Source organism: Bos taurus, chromosome 10 (genome assembly GCF_002263795.3).
Source record: "Bos taurus isolate L1 Dominette 01449 registration number 42190680 breed Hereford chromosome 10, ARS-UCD2.0, whole genome shotgun sequence".
Taxonomy (NCBI): Eukaryota; Metazoa; Chordata; class Mammalia; order Artiodactyla; family Bovidae; genus Bos; species Bos taurus.
Window position 1 is genome coordinate 71,627,643 of NC_037337.1, and position 20,275 is coordinate 71,647,917.

The 20,275-nt window shown below is 43.2% G+C and overlaps 1 protein-coding gene across 5 annotated transcripts in view; it reads left to right on the top strand.

Annotated features, from left to right (window-relative positions):
- Nucleotides 1-20,275, top strand: part of DAAM1 (dishevelled associated activator of morphogenesis 1) — a 191,639-nt gene that overhangs the window by 148,314 nt on the left and 23,050 nt on the right. For 4 of the 5 annotated variants that reach the window (XR_009496029.1, XM_059890352.1, XM_005211966.5 and 1 more), the window contains 5 exon segments: nucleotides 1,179-1,366; nucleotides 1,845-2,144; nucleotides 2,452-2,559; nucleotides 9,821-9,927; nucleotides 17,104-17,188. Coding sequence is in view for 4 of the 5 variants with exons in the window: in XM_059890352.1 (XP_059746335.1) it covers nucleotides 1,179-1,366; nucleotides 1,845-2,144; nucleotides 2,452-2,559; nucleotides 9,821-9,927; nucleotides 17,104-17,188 (788 nt within the window). In the remaining variant the exon portion in view is untranslated. 5 annotated transcript variants of the gene reach the window in all.

Below are 20,275 nucleotides of genomic sequence, written 5' to 3' on the forward strand. Positions count from 1 at the left end.
TGCTGAAGAAGTCAGGGAAGCATCTGTAGAGTGGTAGATGTAGGTTGATGGTTATCAAGGCTGGTTGGTTATCAACCAAGGATGGTTATCAACTCCAAGGCTGGTAAAATCCAAGGAGTTTAGTGACTTGAACCCTTCTCTGCAAACTCTGACTTTGGAGGACTCAGAAGAGAGAAAGTAAGAGACAGAGAGAAAGCAAGTATTTAAATGTGTTATCAAATTCAGAAACAGAGCCCAACACTGTATAGCTCTGTCCCAGTGGGTTCTATCTCTAGTGGATTTATTGATATAAAAAGACTAGGGATTGGGACCAAGTATTTGAAATAAAAATGTGCAGCCTAAACCTCATTCGTCCTCTTCCAAAGAGCATCACTCTTGTCAGTGCTAGAGGCAGCAGGTGTGTTGGCAGCATAAGCAAACGTTATGCGGAATGGGATGCATTGTTCCATTATAGCAGGACTGGGGGAGTCAGTGGAACCACAGCTAAGAGCTAAAATTTTTCTTCTCTTAGGGTTCTCATGCTCAGCAGGTAATCCTGCCCTGAAGGTGTTTAATGCTGAGATGATAAAATTTGCCCTTCCAAATTTTAATAATTGTTGTGCCAGAGCATACAGCACTTCAAGTCCAAAGGGCCCTCGAGGGGAGTGGGAGCAATGGCTTCACGTTGGGACAAACCTTGGGTCTGGCAGCCGCACTTCCTCCCAGAGCAGGATCCTCCCTTTCAGCCCCTCCACTAGTTGGACCTGAGCCAGCAAACCTAGCTAATGAACACTGGCCTTCTCTCGTTCCCATTTTTAAGTTGTGAAAAGAAGTCCTATTAATAGTCACTTTCCATAGGGTGACTAAAGGACCATTTCTAGGACAGAATTCTGAATTAAATACCAAGCAGGCTGTGTTCACCTCCACAGACAGCTGCCCATGCTCGTGTCCCCTCTTTGACACTGTGACTGGAGGGCCTCGTCCGCCTTCTACAGATGCAGTTGATAAAGTTGTTCATGCAAAGCCCCCTAAGCACGAGCACCATTGAGCCCATGAGTTGCTCCCTTCGATGGAGAAGAGGAATGATATTTGCCTAATAAAGAGCCTCCCAGTCAACCTCAGTCAATTTTCTGTTTGGAGAAAAATGCTTCAGCTTTGAAGAGTATACCATTTTCACGTCCAATTGTTTTCCTGTGTAGAGCACAATGAGTTACAACAGAAGTTGGAAAAGAAAGAGCGAGAATGTGATGCCAAGACCCAGGAGAAGGAAGAGATGATGCAGACCTTAAATAAAATGAAAGAGAAACTGGAAAAAGAGACCACCGAGCACAAGCAAGTGAAGCAGCAGGTGGCGGACCTCACGGCCCAGCTGCATGAGCTCAGCAGGGTAAGGCCACCGGCCCAGGGCCAGGTCTCCATGGCTGGGCAGCTGCTGATGCCTCACTCAGCCCGGAGCCCCATCCTTACGTAGTCAGCTCTGTGGGCAGGAAGAGAGCCTGAACCTTCTCCTGACCCACCACAGTGGTTATACAACCTGCTGCCTCTGCTGACCCTGCACATTAGCAGAGATGGTTGAGGGTATTCGTTCTCCAATGCAGATCCTCTCACAAGAGTGAGGAAATCACATTAGCTTCTTAAAATGAAAACTTGTTATCATCAAAATCAAACTGGAGGATGGTACCAGTAGTGAGAGGTGTAGAGCACCATGTACAAGTCCATTTGGCTCAACTGCCCTTAAAGCCCACAATCTCAGATGTGTGAATTTCTCTATAACATACATGGTAGGCAGAGTTTCAGACTCTCACAATCGTCCAGTGAATTTACTTCTCCCATTGATCTTGCCTTTTCCTATTTTTATTTTTCAGAGGGCTGTCTGCGCGTCACTCCCAGGTGTATCCTCACCTGGAGCCCCCGGGGGACCCTTTCCTTCCTCTGTGCCAGGGTCTCTCCTCCCTCCCCCACCACCCCCACCTCTGCCAGGTGGAATGGGTCCTCCTCCGCCTCCTCCCCTCCCCCCAGGAGGCCCCCCTCCTCCCCCAGGGCCTCCTCCCTTGGGGGGAATCATGCCACCTCCTGGTGCCCCCCTGGGTCTGGCACTCAAGAAGAAGAACATTCCTCAGCCCACAAATGCCCTGAAATCCTTCAACTGGTCTAAGCTGCCTGAGGTAAGCCAGTTTGTTCACATTTGCCATCTCATGGACTGCATTAGCAGCCTACTGTGTTGTCCCTGACAGGGAGACAGCCCTGTCTCTCCAATGGTTTCATTTTCTCACATAGACTTGGGGTTCTCACTAGCTCAGATTTAAGTGATAAAGCTTCTGAAATAAATGACATGTTATTTAAAGCCAGCTCATTCTGAGCATCTGGTAAGCGAAAAAATTGGGAGAGCAGCACTTTAAAAAAAAAATAACTGCATCTGTTCTTTTTGTGTCTAACTATAAACCCCAGCACTTATTAACTTGATGTTTGCAGAACAAACTGGAAGGAACAGTATGGACCGAGATTGATGATACAAAAGTCTTCAAAGTTCTAGATCTTGAAGACCTGGAAAGAACTTTCTCTGCTTATCAAAGACAACAGGTAAGAGCTTGTGCCCTCCAGATGCTGAAACAGTTAAGAAGTTCATGTTCTTGTGCATGATCCCTGGGCCATCTGCCTTAACCATACTGTGATGGGCATCTTAAGTCTAGGCCATTTGGTCTACCCTGAAATGTCCCTGCAAATAGCATAACAGTTGGGGCTGCATGTGTGACTAGGTGCCTGTGTGTGTGTGTGCCTGCACGTGTGCATGTGTGTACATGTTGAAGGCATACAAGCTCCTTGTTGGAGAGAATCATACTCTGGTGTGTGTCTACAACCTTGTCTCCACTGGTGGAAGGAGTCTGTATCTTCTTGTCACTTGTGCTTAGTCACAGGGGTCGCCAGGTGAAGATATTAGTAGAAGAAGTACGTAACTTGTAGTGTGACCTCCCAGTGTTCATTTCTGAAGCTGTTTTAGTTATACATATATATCTCAAGGGGTTATTATCAGAAATGGAGTGCCTTTTTTATTTTTAGGACATTTTTGTTTTCTTTTTTTTAACGATGTTGTGTTTTATTTCTACTGTACAGCAGAGTGACTCAGTTATGCATATATTTATTCTTTTTCATATTCCTTTCCATTATGGTTTGCAACAGGGTATTGAATATGCTCCCTGTGCTATACAGTAGAACATTGTGATAGGGCTGTTGAGTAGAAGGAATCTTCAAAAGTCTGGGCGATGGGAAGTGACTATAAGTCGGCAGCTTGATAGAACCTAGGGGGAAGTTTTTACTCCATCAGGAATATGATCAATTCAGAAGCGCGGCCGTGAAGGCTGAGCAACTGTGGAGATGGCAATGGGACAAACAGGACCCGAGGCACTTCTGAAAAGTGAGCAATGTGATGGTCATGAGAACGTGCGATTTGATGTGGCCGAGTAGGCAGCATCATGTCGTGAGCACTGGTCACATTTGTGTGGTACCTTTCACTCCTCCAGAGGACATCTTAGTAGAGTTCACAGCCAAGTGGCTTGGTGCCAAGAGTCTCAGAAAAACAAGGAAAAGGTAGAGTGGGGTCTTAGTCAATGGGAGATCTGGGAAGGGGAAAAGTGAGTCCCAGAGCATAAGGAAAAAAGCTCTTAAGAGTGACTGGGGGAGAGAAAGGCTGAGGAGGAGCAGACTGCGTCTTGAACAGGAAGAGGCAGAGGCCAGGCGTCTGTGCAGGGGCTTTCCTCAGGCTTTACCCGGAGGGCCTTACCTCCTGCGTGAATCACGCCCAGGGTGGAGCATCCTCAGACAAGCAGCAGACTTCCTAGTCTGCTGAGGCTTGGCCTGGTTCCCAAGAGTGTCTCAGAACAGAACTGCCAAGCCCTGAGGGAGAATAGGGACTGAGGCTGGAGAGAAACAACATCTGAGGGTTTTCTTTTTCAAAATGGCCTTTGATGAAACTAAAATTGAGAAGGAAAAGTAGTATGTCTTTTAGCTAGAATATTTTCCCTTAAGTGAGGGAACACTTCCTTGTGGTACCCTTTATGCTATTTTAATAAAGTACAAAAATGCAGGTGGTTGCCTGCCATGACAGCATGACTCCAAAATAGGAGCTCTCAGCCTGGCCTCCACAAAAGTATGAAGGCAAACTTGTGCAGTGTCATACATGCCAAATAAAGGAAAATGAAGAAAAAGAAGATAGGACGTTGTCCAGTTGAAAGCAAGATACCTCATCTTTCAAGGGCCAAACAAAGGATGTGTCGAGAGCTCTTGCATGGCTGGTACTTGCACCATACTCACTGCAGAATGGTCACAACAGGCCTCTTCCACCCTCTCACACACACTCTCTCTCTCTGCTATCCCAGGAAGGTTTATTCTGGGCTCTTTAGGACATTTTAGCCAGTTTCCAGTAGATTCAAATACTCTTCTGACTTCATCGCACATTCCATTGATTCCCTACTTCAGTTTCAGTCATTAATACTGGCCCATTCTGGTTGCCTAAGATGAAGGTTTGGGAACTTAGAGAAGTAAATAAAAGGAAGAGAAAACAGCATCTATTCAAATGATGCTATTCAAGTCTGAGCTTGTGGATCACATTTACTGTGAAGGCAGGTGGTTGAAAGACCCAAGTTTACAAGACTCATAATTAACTGCCTTTCAACAGAAGGTGCAGAAGGATGCTGCCAAAATGCTCTGGGACAAATATGTGGACAGCTCTCAAGAGCTCCAAGAGACAGGGTTGCAGAAAGCCTAGCAATTGGGTAATTGTCTCCTAGCAACCAATTGCTGTTTAAGTAATCAGTAGTCATGCCAGTCAGGCTAGACCAGAACATTTCAGTTGCAGTTAACACTAAGTCGTAGACTGGTAAGTAGAATCATTTGTGACATTTCCAAGAGTGCTTCCCGGAGAAAATTTTCAGCACACTTGCTCAGCTGATTCAAGTTATGTTTCTCCTCTTGGTATAAGAATATGAGATTGGAATTTTTAAACCATAAATGTGTTTCCCAAGTGAAGGTAATTTCAACCATTCCATTGAATTTATTGAATGTTGAAAGACAGAAAATTGAAAGATGAAAGCAGTCTAGTTAGGAGCACACAGGATAAAGGAAACAGGGTTTCTGTCATTATGTCCCCTAATCTTATAACTAATGGCAGCATCAAAAACCTGTGCATTTTCATTTTAATCTTGGCCATGCTCTATATAATTGTTATCACACTGAAACTGCTCTCTTTTCTACTCCCAAATGAATACTGGGAACCTTTTTTTTTTTTTTTCCTGTAATATCTTCTCTTTCTTCCCTCCAGAGCTATATAACCCTGACCAAGCTCTCAGGATTTCAGCCAGTTATGTGACCAAGTAAATTTCTCAGAGAGGCAAAGAGTACATGAATACCATTGTCTGTGTACATGTAACAGGAACACTACACAGAGTAAGATTTTGAAAAAAAATTTTAAGCTTCAGATTATTATAATTTAGGTGAACACTGATTAATGCCATTTAGGAGAGATTTTATATATATAAATGTACACACACACACACAAGATATGCCCTGTTGATATGAGAAATATTGAGTCATTAAAAACTGAACAGATATTTACACTGTCTTTAAGTCCAGTTTTAAGAACAAGACCACTTCTATTCAGGATTTTTTTTTTTCCAGTGTAAATATCAAAGGTGTGCAGAACTGAATATGTAAGCTTATGTACTACACGAAATGGAATTTAATAGCATGCAGTTATTTCCCTGCTTACATTCCAGAAGTTCATTTAAAAGTCAATGTCCTAAATCTCAGAACCTCTTTTCCTCCCTGAAACTGTGTTACACATGATTTCTAAGCCAGCCACAAAGACTTATTTTAACACATAATGTAGCACATTGCATATTAGCACTATTTCAGATACATTTGAACTATTTATCTTCATTTTGTGGGAAATTTTCATCTTGAGATGTTATAAATTCAATCTCCCTATCTATGCAGTTGGTAGAGTGAAAATGAACTGGAGTTACTATATCTAAAGGAAGACGTTTTTCTGTCACAACAAATGAGCAACTGGCTGTCTCCATTCCTCTTCTTCACTCTGCCTGGGGACACCCCTTCTTCATAGTTCTATTATCAGCACATAGTATTTCAAAGCCTTCTGCTCTGACAGAGAACAAAAGATAACCACTCTCCTTGGCTTAGAATCTGACTCTCCTCCTAACATGTAATATACAAGTTGTTGGGGTCATTCTTGGGGTCCCATTTGTAATATTCCGTGGTATCTTCTGATTTATCTTACGGATGGGCAAAGAAATTTCCTTTTTTATTCTTTTTACATATTTTGTTATTCTGTATCTCTAGTTTCTAACATTGAACAAGTATATGATTTAGGACAATGATTCAATAAGCTTGATCTTTAGCCATGGCACATGAAGGCAGAAGGTAAAAACTGTAAATAGTGGTTTTTCTTAGTTCCACAGTAGATGGTAGAAGTTCTATAGCTAGACAACATGGTAAGAGTTAATCAAATACAGGGTTTTATTTAAATATTAGTGCATGCATTTCTCTGGACAGGGATCTCTAGCTTTTATCAGAATTACAAAGGGATCTCAACCTCAAAAAGATTAAGAACCATTCATGTAAAAGTTGTCTTTGTCTATAAAATGGTGAGTCATTATTACATGGTGAAACTCTATCTATAGGAATTTATCAGCACTGGTTCCTGAAAATACAAGCTCTGATTTCCTATTTATTTTCCAAATCCTAATCCCTGTACCAAAAATCGTCTGGAAAAATCAGGCATCCTGTTGGGTGGAGCCAAATGTAGACAGTGCTGTCATGTTTGGCCAAACCAATTAGTGAATCATTTAGTTTCAAAGAGAATATTAACTTATTTGAAATAAGCCTGGAAACATAATTATTTTTAACATTTTCCATCTAAGAAACTTTGTGATTTTATTTACAATGTGATGATTAAAGGACTCTTAAAAAGGGGGAATCTCAAGACCTCCAATTAGCCAAACTCTCCCATGGCATTCCTCATCCTCACCTTGCAAAAGATAAGATAAATTACTTTGCTATTAACGGTTACACTTAGTGCTGCTGCTGGTTATAAACAGGAGATCTTGACCAACTGTGCTTCAGCTCAACTGAAAAGCAGAGCAATGGCCAAAGAAATGGACTTGATCATTGTCTCGAAAGGTAAAATAATTGTAATGTATGACAGCTTCCAAGTGTTGAGCTCATAAAAATGTGACAGGTACTGTACAAAATACCGTATCTTCATTATCACATTTAATCCTCACAATAGTAATCCAGTTGTTTACTTCATTGTACGGATAGTGAAACTGAGCCCCAAGTCACATCCCTAGCAAATGCTAGAGGCCTGGTTCTGTAGCCCACTACAGTAGAGGTCAGAGGTCTTAATTTCTTGACACTGGGAACTTGGGGAGAATGAGTTACAGGGGCCTGCATACAAGTTTCTTCTTTGAAGGCCAGACAGGGAGAGTGGTGTCTAAATCCAGCTTGCAACTTGTCTCTTTAAGAATGAAAAGTAGGGTAAGATGACCTCATGGAGTTCACTACACTAGAGTTTTTTCTGCTCTTGAAAAGAGAAACTGCTTTTACAGGGAAAGAGTCCTGAGGAGTTTCAGGGTAAAAAAAACTTGACAGTTACAACAGGGACAAAATAAAACTGTGACATCAGAGGAAAGAAAGGCTTCGTGTGGTTATCAATTTATTTTTTTAAATGCCATTCCAGAAGAGTAATCCCTCCTTGTATAGGTGGAGCCAGGGGAGGATATGTGTTGTTTCACATTTGAAGAACGATGTGAAACAGCTCATCTGTGTGAAACTGGCCTTGGCAGTGCTGCCGGGACCAGTGAGGCCTTCAGGAATCTGCTGAGTAAATGCTGGTTGTGCAAGTAGTTGGCCCGAAAGCTGGGGTGTATTTTGCACACCGAAGCTTCTTTATTCATGCCATCATAGCAAAAATATGCAAAGAAAGCTGTGACTTTCTCATAACATGTCAACTACCTCTTCCTCTTCTTCACTCCAAATCTTTTCTATGAACTATTTTAAACAAAGACTGTTGCCCTTGTCTCATGAACAACAGTCCTGAGGCAATGGGGACAGGACCACCAATGGCTCTGTAGCCCATGAATCACTTATTGTCTCTTAATTGGAAATTCTGTCTTTTTCCTCATACCTCTCAGAACACGCACAGGCATTGTTTGGACTGTAGTGAGGGTTGGTTTTACTGACCTATGTTGTTGAACTTGTCTTTTTTCTTTTCTTCATTCTTCCTCATGACACAAGAAGACAGAAGATTATTCTATCCACTCAAAAAAAAATTTTTTTGCTGGTAGTTTCCTCAAGTTGATGGAATTGATCCATATTTTCTGCTTCAGTTGTCATGTTAAATACATGGAACCCAGTGGTCCTTTCAAAGAGGATTTTTTTCCTTCCCCAACTTGAACTCTTTTGGGGGTGTTTTAAGTCCTTTCGTATCTGAATCTGATTTGCCACCATTGAAAATTGTGTATAGCACCTGCTATCTTCTCTCTTGAACCTGAATGCTTATTAGTACCCTGTTTGTCAGTGTATCTTCAGCCAGACTCTCGTCTTCATCACCTCTCATTGCTGTTCCTGGGGCATAAATTACCTCTTACCCGGTGTCACTCATTTCCTTGACTTTCCTGTGTGTTGCTGTGATATCTGAACTGCATGTATCTTATTTGCCTTTTCCATGCCTCTGCCATGGCTGTAGGATTTCTTTGTGAACAGTAACTCCAAGCAGGTAAGTGAGCTAAAATCCCCACCTTGCTTAATATAACTCCTTGGCTCACTATAGCGCAAAATGTCTTGGTTTTCCTGGGTTTTTTTCTGATAGGGTAATGCAATGTCTAGTTATTTCCACATTGGGTTTCAACTCTTCACTGAATATTTAGAGGTATGCCTGAAATCTCTGCACAATATGAAATAGTTAAAGTTTGGTCACATGTTGCTTCTTAATATAGACTCCATATTGCCTTTGTTTCCTAAACCATTATCCAGTTCCAGAACTGTTTGGTTTCCTTACATTTTTTAAATGCCATGATCTATTTTTTAAATTGATCCCAACCTTTCATAAAATCAGACTCGCTGTATATCAAATCAGTCTGTTTTTACCTTGACGCTCTGTTTACCCAAAAGGTACTGTATGTATAATTGCCTTATGCCTTTTCCACCATAATTTATGGCCCTCCTTGCTTACAACTCTCAGTACAGCAGCAGAGTGTGCAAGTAGTGTTTTATTGTTGATTGAAGTAAATTGAACTAATGCCTGAACTGCACACTCCCTGTTGTCCATCAGGCTCCAGGGTAATGAAAGGTAGCATCTGGGCCTGGGAGCTTCCTATTGCACATGAAGACGTTTGGGAGGTTTTATTGTTCAGCTTTCTGAGTATTCGGGATGCAAATGGTGCTGGGGTGCATGGGCCCTGCAGATGGCTGGACCGGCAGTGGCACGCCTCAGCTGAGCTTGATTCATAGTGACAGTCCTTCTGTCTGCTCTCCACTGGGATTTGGGGGACAAAAGGAGGGTAGCGCTCATTGATAATTTATGCATCTTCAACTTAGAAGCACTTTGTTCTTCCAAATAATGCTTTTTCAAATGTGGGTGGTCAGCTTTTCTTGTCAACTAGATTTTAGCCTTTGTTTCAGTCCCACCACCCACCTCCATTCCCCTCACCATCTCAGCTGTGCGTGTGTGCGTGTGTACGTGTAAACAGCAAATATAAAGGAAAACTGTGTGTCTGAAGTCGGAATGTCCCTGTTTGACTTTGATGGATTTCTTTCCTGCTCTTTATAGAAAGAAGCAGATGCCATTGATGACACACTGGGCTCCAAACTTAAAGTCAGAGAGCTTTCGGTGATCGATGGTCGGAGAGCTCAGAATTGCAACATCCTTCTCTCGAGGTATTGTTGATGTTGTCTCAACATTTCTGGTAGGACCACCTTTTCTATCATGTGGCCCCAAACCACGTGGTTGGGCTCGTTCTTTTACCTGGACTCCACTGAGGGTCAGCTCTCCAAGTTTCTTCTGTCCAAGGTGAAGAGAACTCTTAGTGTTTACTTTCCCTCATGGAATATGTCAGAGCTGGTGCCTACTTTCTTGGGGTTTAATTTCCACAGACTCCTAAATTTTAAAAAGCAGACCATCTCAAATCAATGTTTTGCTTGGTTATTCCAGCGAGCCTGTAAAACGGACTTTACTTTTATTTATACTTCTTGGCTTTCAAGCTGTTAATACTTTGGCCATTGAAGTAACACTGTCACAGACTCAGCACCCACCATGAAGCCTCTTGTTTCATTTTGCTTCTTAAGTCACCCTTTTATACTTCAGATTATATTATTTCATGTTCTTTGTGAACATTTTTATGACTAAAAATATGTCAATAAACCTCAGTAAAATGCTATCCAGTTCAGCCCTGTTCTAAAGTATTTTTCATAATTGATGAACCATCATGGTCCTAGAGCTTGAAAAAAAGAAAGGAAATTTGGGAGCCTGGAATCCTATTATAAATAGCTTCAGGGAATGTGTCAGCTGGTCTTGGGCATTTCAAGTAGCTTTTCTGAATCTTTTCTCTAAAAAGGACTTTCACATTAGGCAGAGATACCTAATATTGATGAGGCGAAGGAAAATGTAAAGAACCCTGAAGTTTGGGGCATTCTGTACAATCTAAGTCACATTGGTTACACTCTGGAAAGAATGTTGAATCTGTATCGAGGCTGGTGCAAGGTGACTTCTCTTTCAGGAAGAGTGAAGGTGGAAAGTAGTAGTTCTTATTTTTCACACAAGTCTTAGAGTAAATTTAACACAAAGCACTGCTGCTTGGTTTGCAGCATAGAAGCTTGATTGATAGCCAGATGTATATTACTTTAGGGAGAAAATGTTTCTTTTAGAGAAAGAGAAATTGAAGCTTGGTAAGACCCCCCTGAGTTTTAATACAACTAGTAAGGTAATGCGAAACATCCTATTAGCACTTAGTTTTCTGCCTCTGGCTAGAAGCTGTGTAAACGGCCAGGCCCTGTGTTTATCCCCACCTGTGTTCAGAAGAGTGAAGTGAGTGAAGTCGCTCAGTCGTGTCCGACTCTTTGCGACCCCATGGACTGTAGCCTACCAGATTCCTCCATCCATGGGATTTTCCAGGCAAGAATACTGCAGTGGGTTGCCATTTCCTTCTCCAGGGGATCTTCCCGACCCAGGGATTGAACCCGGGTCTCCCACATTGTAGACAGACGCTTTACCATCTGAGCCACCAGGGAAGTCCAGAAAGATATTATCAAAGATAGTTTTGAAGGTCTACATACTTTTTTTCTATAGACTGTACAATTTGTTTTGTTACAACTTCTTTTTACAAGTAACATTTTTACTTAATAGCAAAATTATATGAAAATTTAGAGAAAGTCTTTTTTTAAACCCTAGAACTTCCCCCTCTATTTTGTGCTTTTGCAGTATAGAAGAGCCCTTTAAAAACAACTTGGCAAAGAGAGCCATCACTCTGAATTTTTATAGTATTTAAGAGCTCTAACTGTGACCCAGTTCCTCGTAGACAGATCATTCTCAGTACAAGATGCCACCGAGGGTAATTACAGTAGTTATAGATAAGATTACAACTCTTTCTAGCAAATTTCCCATCCCATTATTGGAGGGATTGTTTCATATTTGTCATATATCATTCCCTTGTTACATCAAAAATGTCAACGGCTAAGGTGACTTAGAATGTGAATATGCCTAAATTCTCTAGTGGACTATTCTAAGAACTTGTCTTGTGTTTATTAAATTATCTGTTAATATCCAATTTAATGAATAAATATTACAATGAGCACATAATACTGAAAATGTATTATGTGTGACAAGCTGATTCTGAGACCAAGTTACCCTTATGGTAATTGGGCCTTATTGATCAAGGTCTAAAAGCCACTATGCCACAGAGGAGTCAGGACTGCATGCTTTTCTGCTCAGTGCTCAATAGTTTTACTCTCTCTTCAGGAAAGCACAGGACAGCTAAAGGTAAAAGAAATGAAGCAGAACTGATTTGTTCTTTATTTAGTCGTTTAACCACTCAGCAATTTACCTTGCTTTCACTCTTCCTTTTCATGGGCGATGCATGACTACACACAAAAGGAGCAAGGGGCTTCAAGGATGGGAAAGATGCTTTTGGTGCTTTGATGCTTTTTGTCTTAGAGTTGTCACTTTGGAGTGTTTAATTGCCTGGCACTGTGCTGGATGCTGTAGGATGTCCCAAGACTTACGATTGCACTGTTGCCTTTGGCAGCACATGGCTAATTGGAGAAGAAAAATGCCACAGGCAAGATGACTTGTGAACAATGCAGGCCTTAGACTGGTCTGGCAGGAAGGAGATAGGGAGCCCCCAGCCAAAGGGAGAGGGGACAGCAGCAGGGTTTTCCTGAGAAAGTGGGCCTTGGGTGGGCGGGCGGGTGGGAGGCAGTTCCAAGGGTACATACAGCAGGAGCAAAGGCAGCGGGGGTGGGGTGGGGGGGAGGTGGCGAGCATTCAAGCGGAGCTGTAGAGAGAGCTCTGTGGTTGCAGTCTCTCACTTGGATTAAATTAGGTCAGGCAGGAGCATCTGAGATCCAGGTCTAGTGCTTTTGTGACAACCTGAGTCCACCCAAAGTCAGTCTATAGAATGGAGGTAATGAAAGTAGTAGGTTTGTAAGAATGAGAACCCAGCGTGCGAGAAGTACTAACAGAGTGCCCGCACGTGGCAGCTGCTCAGTCAGTGGCCCGATTATATTCCCAGGGGATCCAGAGCCTTTTGCTCCAGAGAAGAGCACTGTCTCAGTAAGGTTTTGAGTTTGATCTCATGGGTTTGCAGGATAGGTTGGAAGGGGTCAAGAGCCGAAGGCACAGGCTGCCATCAGACAGGACGCTCTTTTTGTTGCTCAGCTAAAACCTGATGAGGGACGGACTGGAGAGAGAAACTGTCACTAGCATTTGGAGACTGACTTTGTACCTGGGGATGAGTAGGAGTGTTTCCAAGCTGATGTCAAGATCTCCTGCCTTTCCACACGTACTGCCTTTCTTTTTTTCTGCTTATTGCGTTCCCAAAGTCTGGCGACCCTCTCTCTGACTTTTCTTGCTGACTGGGAATTTAATTTCCAGCAATGCAGTCATTATACCAGATTCCACCACAGCGAAAGCCCGTGGCATATTCTGTGGGTGGTATTGTAATGTGCACATGTCTGCAGTGTTTGGTTATCTTTAAAAACTCTTCCTTACCCACACACTGCAGAAGTTCATGGACCATTTGGCCAGGCGTAGGTTCCACGGCCTCACCTGGAGCCAAAAAGGTCAACTGGAAGGAAAGCCCACCTCATCGCAGGGTCCAAGCAGGGGAGAAAGTGCATGTGCTCATAGCGTGAGAGGCCAGGGTCTCTCAGCACCCAGAAAAAGGCTGTCTGGAAGGTGGGGTGCTTCAGGCCACCGCAAATCCTACCTGTCACAGACCTGAGAAGTGAGTGGAATGGACTTGGTATGCCGGAGAAGTGTTCCTCAGGCCCCCGGCAGAGTCAGCCAGCTTCTCTGCTGTGTATGTTTAGGTGACATGTAGCAACTTAACAATTCTCTCGCCTTTATTCCCTAAGCATACCTCTCCTCTCCTTTCAAAATGAAAAAAAAAAAAGAATCTCGGAAGCTGGCTTATATTGCAAAATGAACCCCCTAAAATACACTTTTATGAAGTGTTCTGCCATTCTTTTTTTTTTCCAGATGCTCATGTAACATGACAGCTAGGGTGTAGTAAACCACAAAAAGCTACTTTAAAGTGGAGGGATTTGGCTTAAATCCACTGAAACAGAGCTCTGACTGATCTAGCCACCCATCCTTAACTTAGTTTAATTGCGCCTGGATGTTCCAGGTCTCTTGGCAAATTTTTGAAATACTTGAGTGGAGCAAGGTGGAGTTAAATACTGGTTTTAAATGGCCAGTTTGTTTCCTGCCTTGCATAGCAGGTTGAAGTGGGTGTCTCACAAGTTGCCACCCTCCTGCACACCAGAACACTGCCAAGCTCTCAAAGCCATTAAAAGTTTAGGATTGGTAGGGTCCTTCAATTACAGAGATTAGCAGCTCATTTGATGGATGACAGACGATACTAAGAACTCTTTGGCAACCTAGAGAAGCCTCCCAGAGGGCCGCGGACCCCCCTCCTCTTTCCCCAAAGGTACCGCTGCTTTGTCAGCTCCCACAGGCCACGTGCAAGGCAGGATGTTGACAGGCAGATTTTCTTAAGTACTAGCCATTAAAGTCTCAAGTCTCTTTGTGGGCCACATTAAGAGAAACCAAAATTGTTATGAATTAGAGCCAGTGTTTAGTCCAGACAGCCTCAGGGGGTTGAACATCATAAATATATATAATTTCAAAAGCAAGAAGTTCTGCACTCCATATGGGGAGCTAATGAAATGCAAATCTGATACGTCAAGTATTGTTCTCACTCTGATGTTCAACTCCTTTTCTCTTACATGGAAAACAGAAGGATTCAGCAGAAAGACACTATAAAGTGGTTCTCCCACTTGGTGTGAAAAGGACACAGAACTAATCTTTTTTTAAATAAATGGAGCTTTTCTCATGATAATTTTAGATGTTTCCACAGCCCGCTGGTTTTCATTCATGGCAGTTTCAGCCTTATCTCATCCTGCTTCTTTGGCCTTGCTGGCTACACCATGGTCTTTGCCCTCACTTGACTCAAGAGTCTTTAGTGTCCTGAAATCTAGGGCTACCCAGGGCCCATGTGATGGAGATCTTGAGCCGGGATAGAGTTTTCCCCTGTTGTATGTTTCACCCATGCCAAATAAACTTATTTGTGCCGTTTAAGATGTGTGGTTTTACATCATGATGTTCTAATGACCATGTTCATGGCAAATGATTGTCTCCAGACCAAATCAACCTGGAGAAGTCTGTCTGGTCCAGAGTCTCTGTCCATGGCCCAGGAGTTATGATGGTGCTACAACTTGGACTAGGGAAGAGAACAGGTCTTGTTCTAGAACATGGACAAATTGGCGTGTTGCCTAGGTGCTCTAGTTGGTTTCAAAAGCACGAAATAGAGTAGTATTTATACAGTAGGATTCCCCAATCTGATTCCTCTACTTGGCCTACTTATTGGTGCATGAAACAACATTCAGTATCGATGGCAGGATGGATGCATTTAACAAGATCATCTCAAAATCTAGAGAAAAGGACAGGCGAGAGATGTCCAGAATGAGCTGTGTCTTGCCCAGGTCCTTTCCTCTTCATGGGCTCTGTGGCCACCTGTGCACTCATCCAGCCCTCTTGGGACAGCATAGGTAACCTTTGTGTGGAGTGTTTCTGCCTATCATCTGATTTTCCCAAACATTTGTTTCAGTTGCTCAATCACGTCCAACTCTTTGCCACCCCATGGACTGCAACAAGCCAGGCTTCCCTGTCCTTCACCTTCTCCTGGAGTTTGCTCAAACTTGTGTCCATTGAGTCACTGATGCCATCTAACCATCTCAAACATAAGCACCTTTAAAATAAGCACCATGACTTCTTTTTTAATACTCCTGGGCCTAATGGGTGCTATAGACAGAGAGGGAAACTCTAGTGAAATAATGGCTCTGAGAGCACTTTGGGAAGTTTCATGATAAGCCTACTTATTGATCAGATAGCTGCACTTGAACATTAATGTTACATAAGTATTGCTGCTTTTTTTTCCCTGGGTAGAAAAATCTGCCTTGCAGAATATACATAGTTCATTGTGCCCTTTCTATAGTGAGACACTGTGCTAACCTCTTTGCATGTGCTATTTCACTTTACACACACAAAAATATCCTTTTTAAAAAAATATAGTTGTTATTATCTCTGTTGTATAGATGAAGCAACTGGGGCTAAAGAAAAAAAATTTTCCAAGGTCACACTGGCCAGGAAGTGTCAGGGCCAAGACATGATTACAACCTGTCTGATGCCAGAGCCCCTTCCTTCAGATGTGACACATGAAGGCTATATTCCTTGCTCTATATTTGTGTGTTTATGTCTTTATCCTCTGTCCTAAATGTGATTCTTCTTGAAGATCATAAACAAGAAGAATGAATAAAATAATGTTAATATGAGACCTTAGTGGTAGCTTATTAGGAAGTAAGAATTTTTAAATAAGTCTGAGTCTGATGCTTATAAGCAGGACAAAAGAATGATCCTTTTGTAACAGCTAATAATCTGATTAAGATTTTTTGCCCCAGTTAAGACTTTTGGTTATATCTAATAAAAACATATTTTTACAAGCATGTTTTAATTTCATCTTTTTTAACATTCAACACTTTGTTGTCCTGCCATAATCAAGACATAAATCCTTCATATAAATCAGTAAACCATAGGAATTAATGGTAGACAGGAAAACAGAAATCGGATTTGAGTTTTTGCTTAAATCCTTCCCTATGAGATATTAACTAGATAAGCACTATTTGTTAAAAGAATTTGGGATTAGCAATCAACAGTGTTGGGTTTGTGTTAGATACTGTGCCTTTGTATGCGTTTGACCTTGGGCAAATCACTCAGCCATTATGAGCCTCAGTTTCTCCCTCTATTAAAAAAAAATCTTCACAGTTATTTCGAATCCAAAATGAACTAACATATATGAACACGCCTCAGCTATGTTATTTTGCATATCAACTATTCAATTTTTTTCACAATAACATTCTCAACATGCATTTTTAATTTGAGAGCAAACCTTAAACACTCCTGACACATAATCAAGTTAAAAAGTTAATTTTCCTCTTTGACCTGCAATCTGTAAATACTATGTATTAAATAGTTGTGTGTGGGTGTTTTCCCTACTTCTCATCTTCCAATCCCTTGCTTAAGGAAACTAAATGGTAGAACATAACAGCTTTGTTCTCGGTGTCAGCAGAGCATTACAAAGCCCAGAAAGAATGTTAAAGCCATTTCAAAATACTATTTTTAGGTGCCACACGGTCAGGAAATAAGCTTTCACTGAGAGATTTTGAGAAAAATGGTACCTGTAGGTTGGCAACTGGCGTAGCAAAATGAGTTATCTTATATTAAATTGTTAACAATATCAGCTTGAGTAGTCACAACAAATTAAAACATTCTTTCTCCAGGTTGAAATTATCCAATGATGAAATCAAACGAGCAATTCTAACCATGGATGAGCAGGAGGATCTGCCCAAGGACATGTTGGAACAGGTGAGCTGCCGGGTAACACTCAGAGCACAGGTTATGCCAGACTCAGCGGGGAAGGAATACTATGGAGCCTGGTTGTGGTTAGTACACAATTTCCTCACCTCTCAGTGGAGGAGGTTAGGCCAAGGTTCCACTTGGCTCTGTTAGGAGGCTCTAGGACTTGCTCCTCCCCTTGTTCCTCAAAATGATGGGTGAGAATTATGGTCCTGAGTGTGTTAAATGCCTAAGACCCTCAATGCCAGAGTCTGTCTCTCATGCTGCTGCCATCAAGTTGTTACTCCTCAGCAGGTCACATAAATCTACTAGCTTTAGTAGAAAGTGTCTGTTTCACCGGAATACTGAGAATCTCAGCAGTGTGAGATCACAGCCTGCACTGCAGAAACTGAATCACTGCTTAATCCCTGACACATTTGTGTCTTGGTCTTGGCTCGCCATTCCCACAACCACAAAAGCCACTGTCAACCCCCTGGCGCTGTCATCAGCACTCGTGTGTGTCATAAGGCAGGGTGTGCACTTCTTGGGGCTGGGTTTTATCTTCGTAAATTGTATCGGACTCTTCTTGTGTTGTAAATGTCAGTAAATGCAAATGCCAGGGCTAGCAAGCGTAGGGTAGACTTAAACACAGTCAGTATACATCCTCGTCAGTGAGATCTGGAGATAATTTGTAATTTTTTATGGCCAAGCAACAGGTCAGATGTGGTGCCCTAGCCTCTCTTCATGCAGTATTTCCATAACACACTCTGTGCAGCCACTCCAGCTGTGTTGTGTGTTGTCAGCAGCTTGGTTCATTTATCCTCCAAATGATACTGTTGGTAATATTGTGCTGGTAGATAACCCCAGGGATTGTTACCTATCTCTTGGTCTGCGCCTAAATTTTCCTGTGCTTTGTGGGAATGTCTCTGCATGATCTAATCCTGCTCTGTCAACTTGTCTCATTGTCCTGCCGCAGAATCACGTTTTGAGAGAGTTTGGTCACAAGGCCCCACCTGTTTCTTAGAGCCAGGTCCACCTGAGGTCATGGGTGGACACAGGTGATCACGATTCCCGGCTGAGCCTGAGGTGTCACCTCTAGGTGTGCTCAGCTCCCAGGAGCAATGGAAAAGGCTGTTTTGCTCCGCTAACAGGGATCCCGTGGCTGTGGGCTGCTCCAGCCGGAGCGCCTGTTTGCATGTGCCTCCTGTCCTGTTCTCACTGATTTCCCCCAAGGCCTCAGCCACGAGGTGGGAGGAGCGACGTCACACCTCCGTGGGCCTGCCCCTCCCTGAAACCTCTGCAGCTGCAGTCATCCGGGGTGAAAACCCTCACACTCAGCAGTGGAAAAACTTTTTCTGCTGTCCTTTTAAGGTTTGATTTAGTTCCCAAAATAGTTAATGACTATGTTTCCAAGTCTGTTAGGATGCTCTGTGCATAAATAGTTTCAAACTATTCCTAAACTGAAAATTCCTTTTTCGAGCATTTTGCAGCTCCTCTCCTCATTCTCCTCTCCCTCTCAGAACACTCAAAACAGAGCCTCTGCCCCTGAGAGTAGAGCTCCACTGCCCTCTGTCCCTCCCCGGCCCCCAGCTGACCCTGCTTTGCAAATGCTGGCACCAGAAACTGCTTCACCCAGCGTGAAGAACGAGGCAGAAGGCACTTTTGTCGTTAGGTCTTCAGCCTCTGTCGACAAGGTTGTATGTTTAAAATTCCACCACATCTGTTTACTGTGAAATTGCATCCAGCAAAATTCCTCCTTGAGGGAAAGGATTTCTAAAGCTTGCCAAAAGAGCTTGTAGTGCAAATAGAGTGTACTTCAGATAAATACAAGGGAAAAAAGAAGTCTACTGAAGCAGGCTCTGGCCAAGTGGGATACTTCTGACCCAGCTCTCCTGAGAGCTCTGAGTGTCGTGCTCTCTGCTCATCTCCCAGGCTCTTTCTTTTCCTGCTCACTCTAACCCTCCTTCCTGTGCCTGATCACAGGATCCTTTACGATTCAATATGGTCTGCATCTGAGCCAAGTTCATCCCCTCCTCTCCTGCTGCTTTTCGCTGCTGAGATCAGATCTCAGATGAGGTCACTCCTCTTTCTTGGGATGCACACCTTTCTCCTCATCACCAGATGTTTGTCTGACTCTTCATTCTTTTCAAAACTGTCCATACACTGTCTGGTCTCAACTCTACCTTGAGAAGGCCCAGGCCTTTAGTCTCAGCCTCTCACTGTTGCCCTTGTGAATAACAGGAGAGAGAGAGAGAGAACACCTGTGTTATCCCAAACAGGGGTCTGTGGACTCAGCAGGCAGGTATGGGGGATCCCTGATACTAGAACTGAATTCCGAAAGGTAAAAATCCAAACTCGGGGGAAAAAACAAGCCTTGTGCTCCCCCTTTTTCCTTCCTTCCTTCGCCCTAACGCCTTCCCTCCTGCACGGAGGAAGCACAAGAAGACGTGTGTCCCATCCAGTATCACCACTGGAACAAGGGGACACCCGTGCCTAGACGCTCTCAGGCCGCCAAACCTATGGACTCCCTGGCGTCTACTTCCACCTCTCCTCCCTCCACCCTGTGAGGGGAGAGGGGACCCCTGGCCTCTGCTCTGGCCCATCCTTTCCTTCCAGAGGACCCTGCCCCTCTCCTCGTGGTCTTCCACCTTGCCCTCTCAACATGTAACTTGTTCAAGTCCCAGCCCTTCACACACACAGACCTCTTAAGACCGCCCATCCCCACTTGCTACTGTGCTCTCTCTCTTTCGACACACTCAGTTCTCGAAAGCCTGTTCACTTTTCCTCGCCTCCCTAAAGCTGTTCTCACTGAGGATTTGTACTTCCTTGTTGCCAGAGCCAAGGGACACTTTGCAGTCCTTATCTTCCTTGATGTACTGGTGGGTGTCACAGCGACGGCCGCTTGGCCCACATGAAACGCCTCTTTCACTGGCCCTGTAACTCCACATGGGTCCCTCCACTGCCTCTTGTGAAGGTCACTCTTCTTCGCATCCTCATCCCATCAATGCAAGCTTCTCTCAAGGCCTGCTTTTCTTCACTTGATGGAATCCCTGGTTACCTTACTCACATCCGTGCATGTTGTAACCCACACCAGAGCTTTGTCTTCCAGATTTCTTT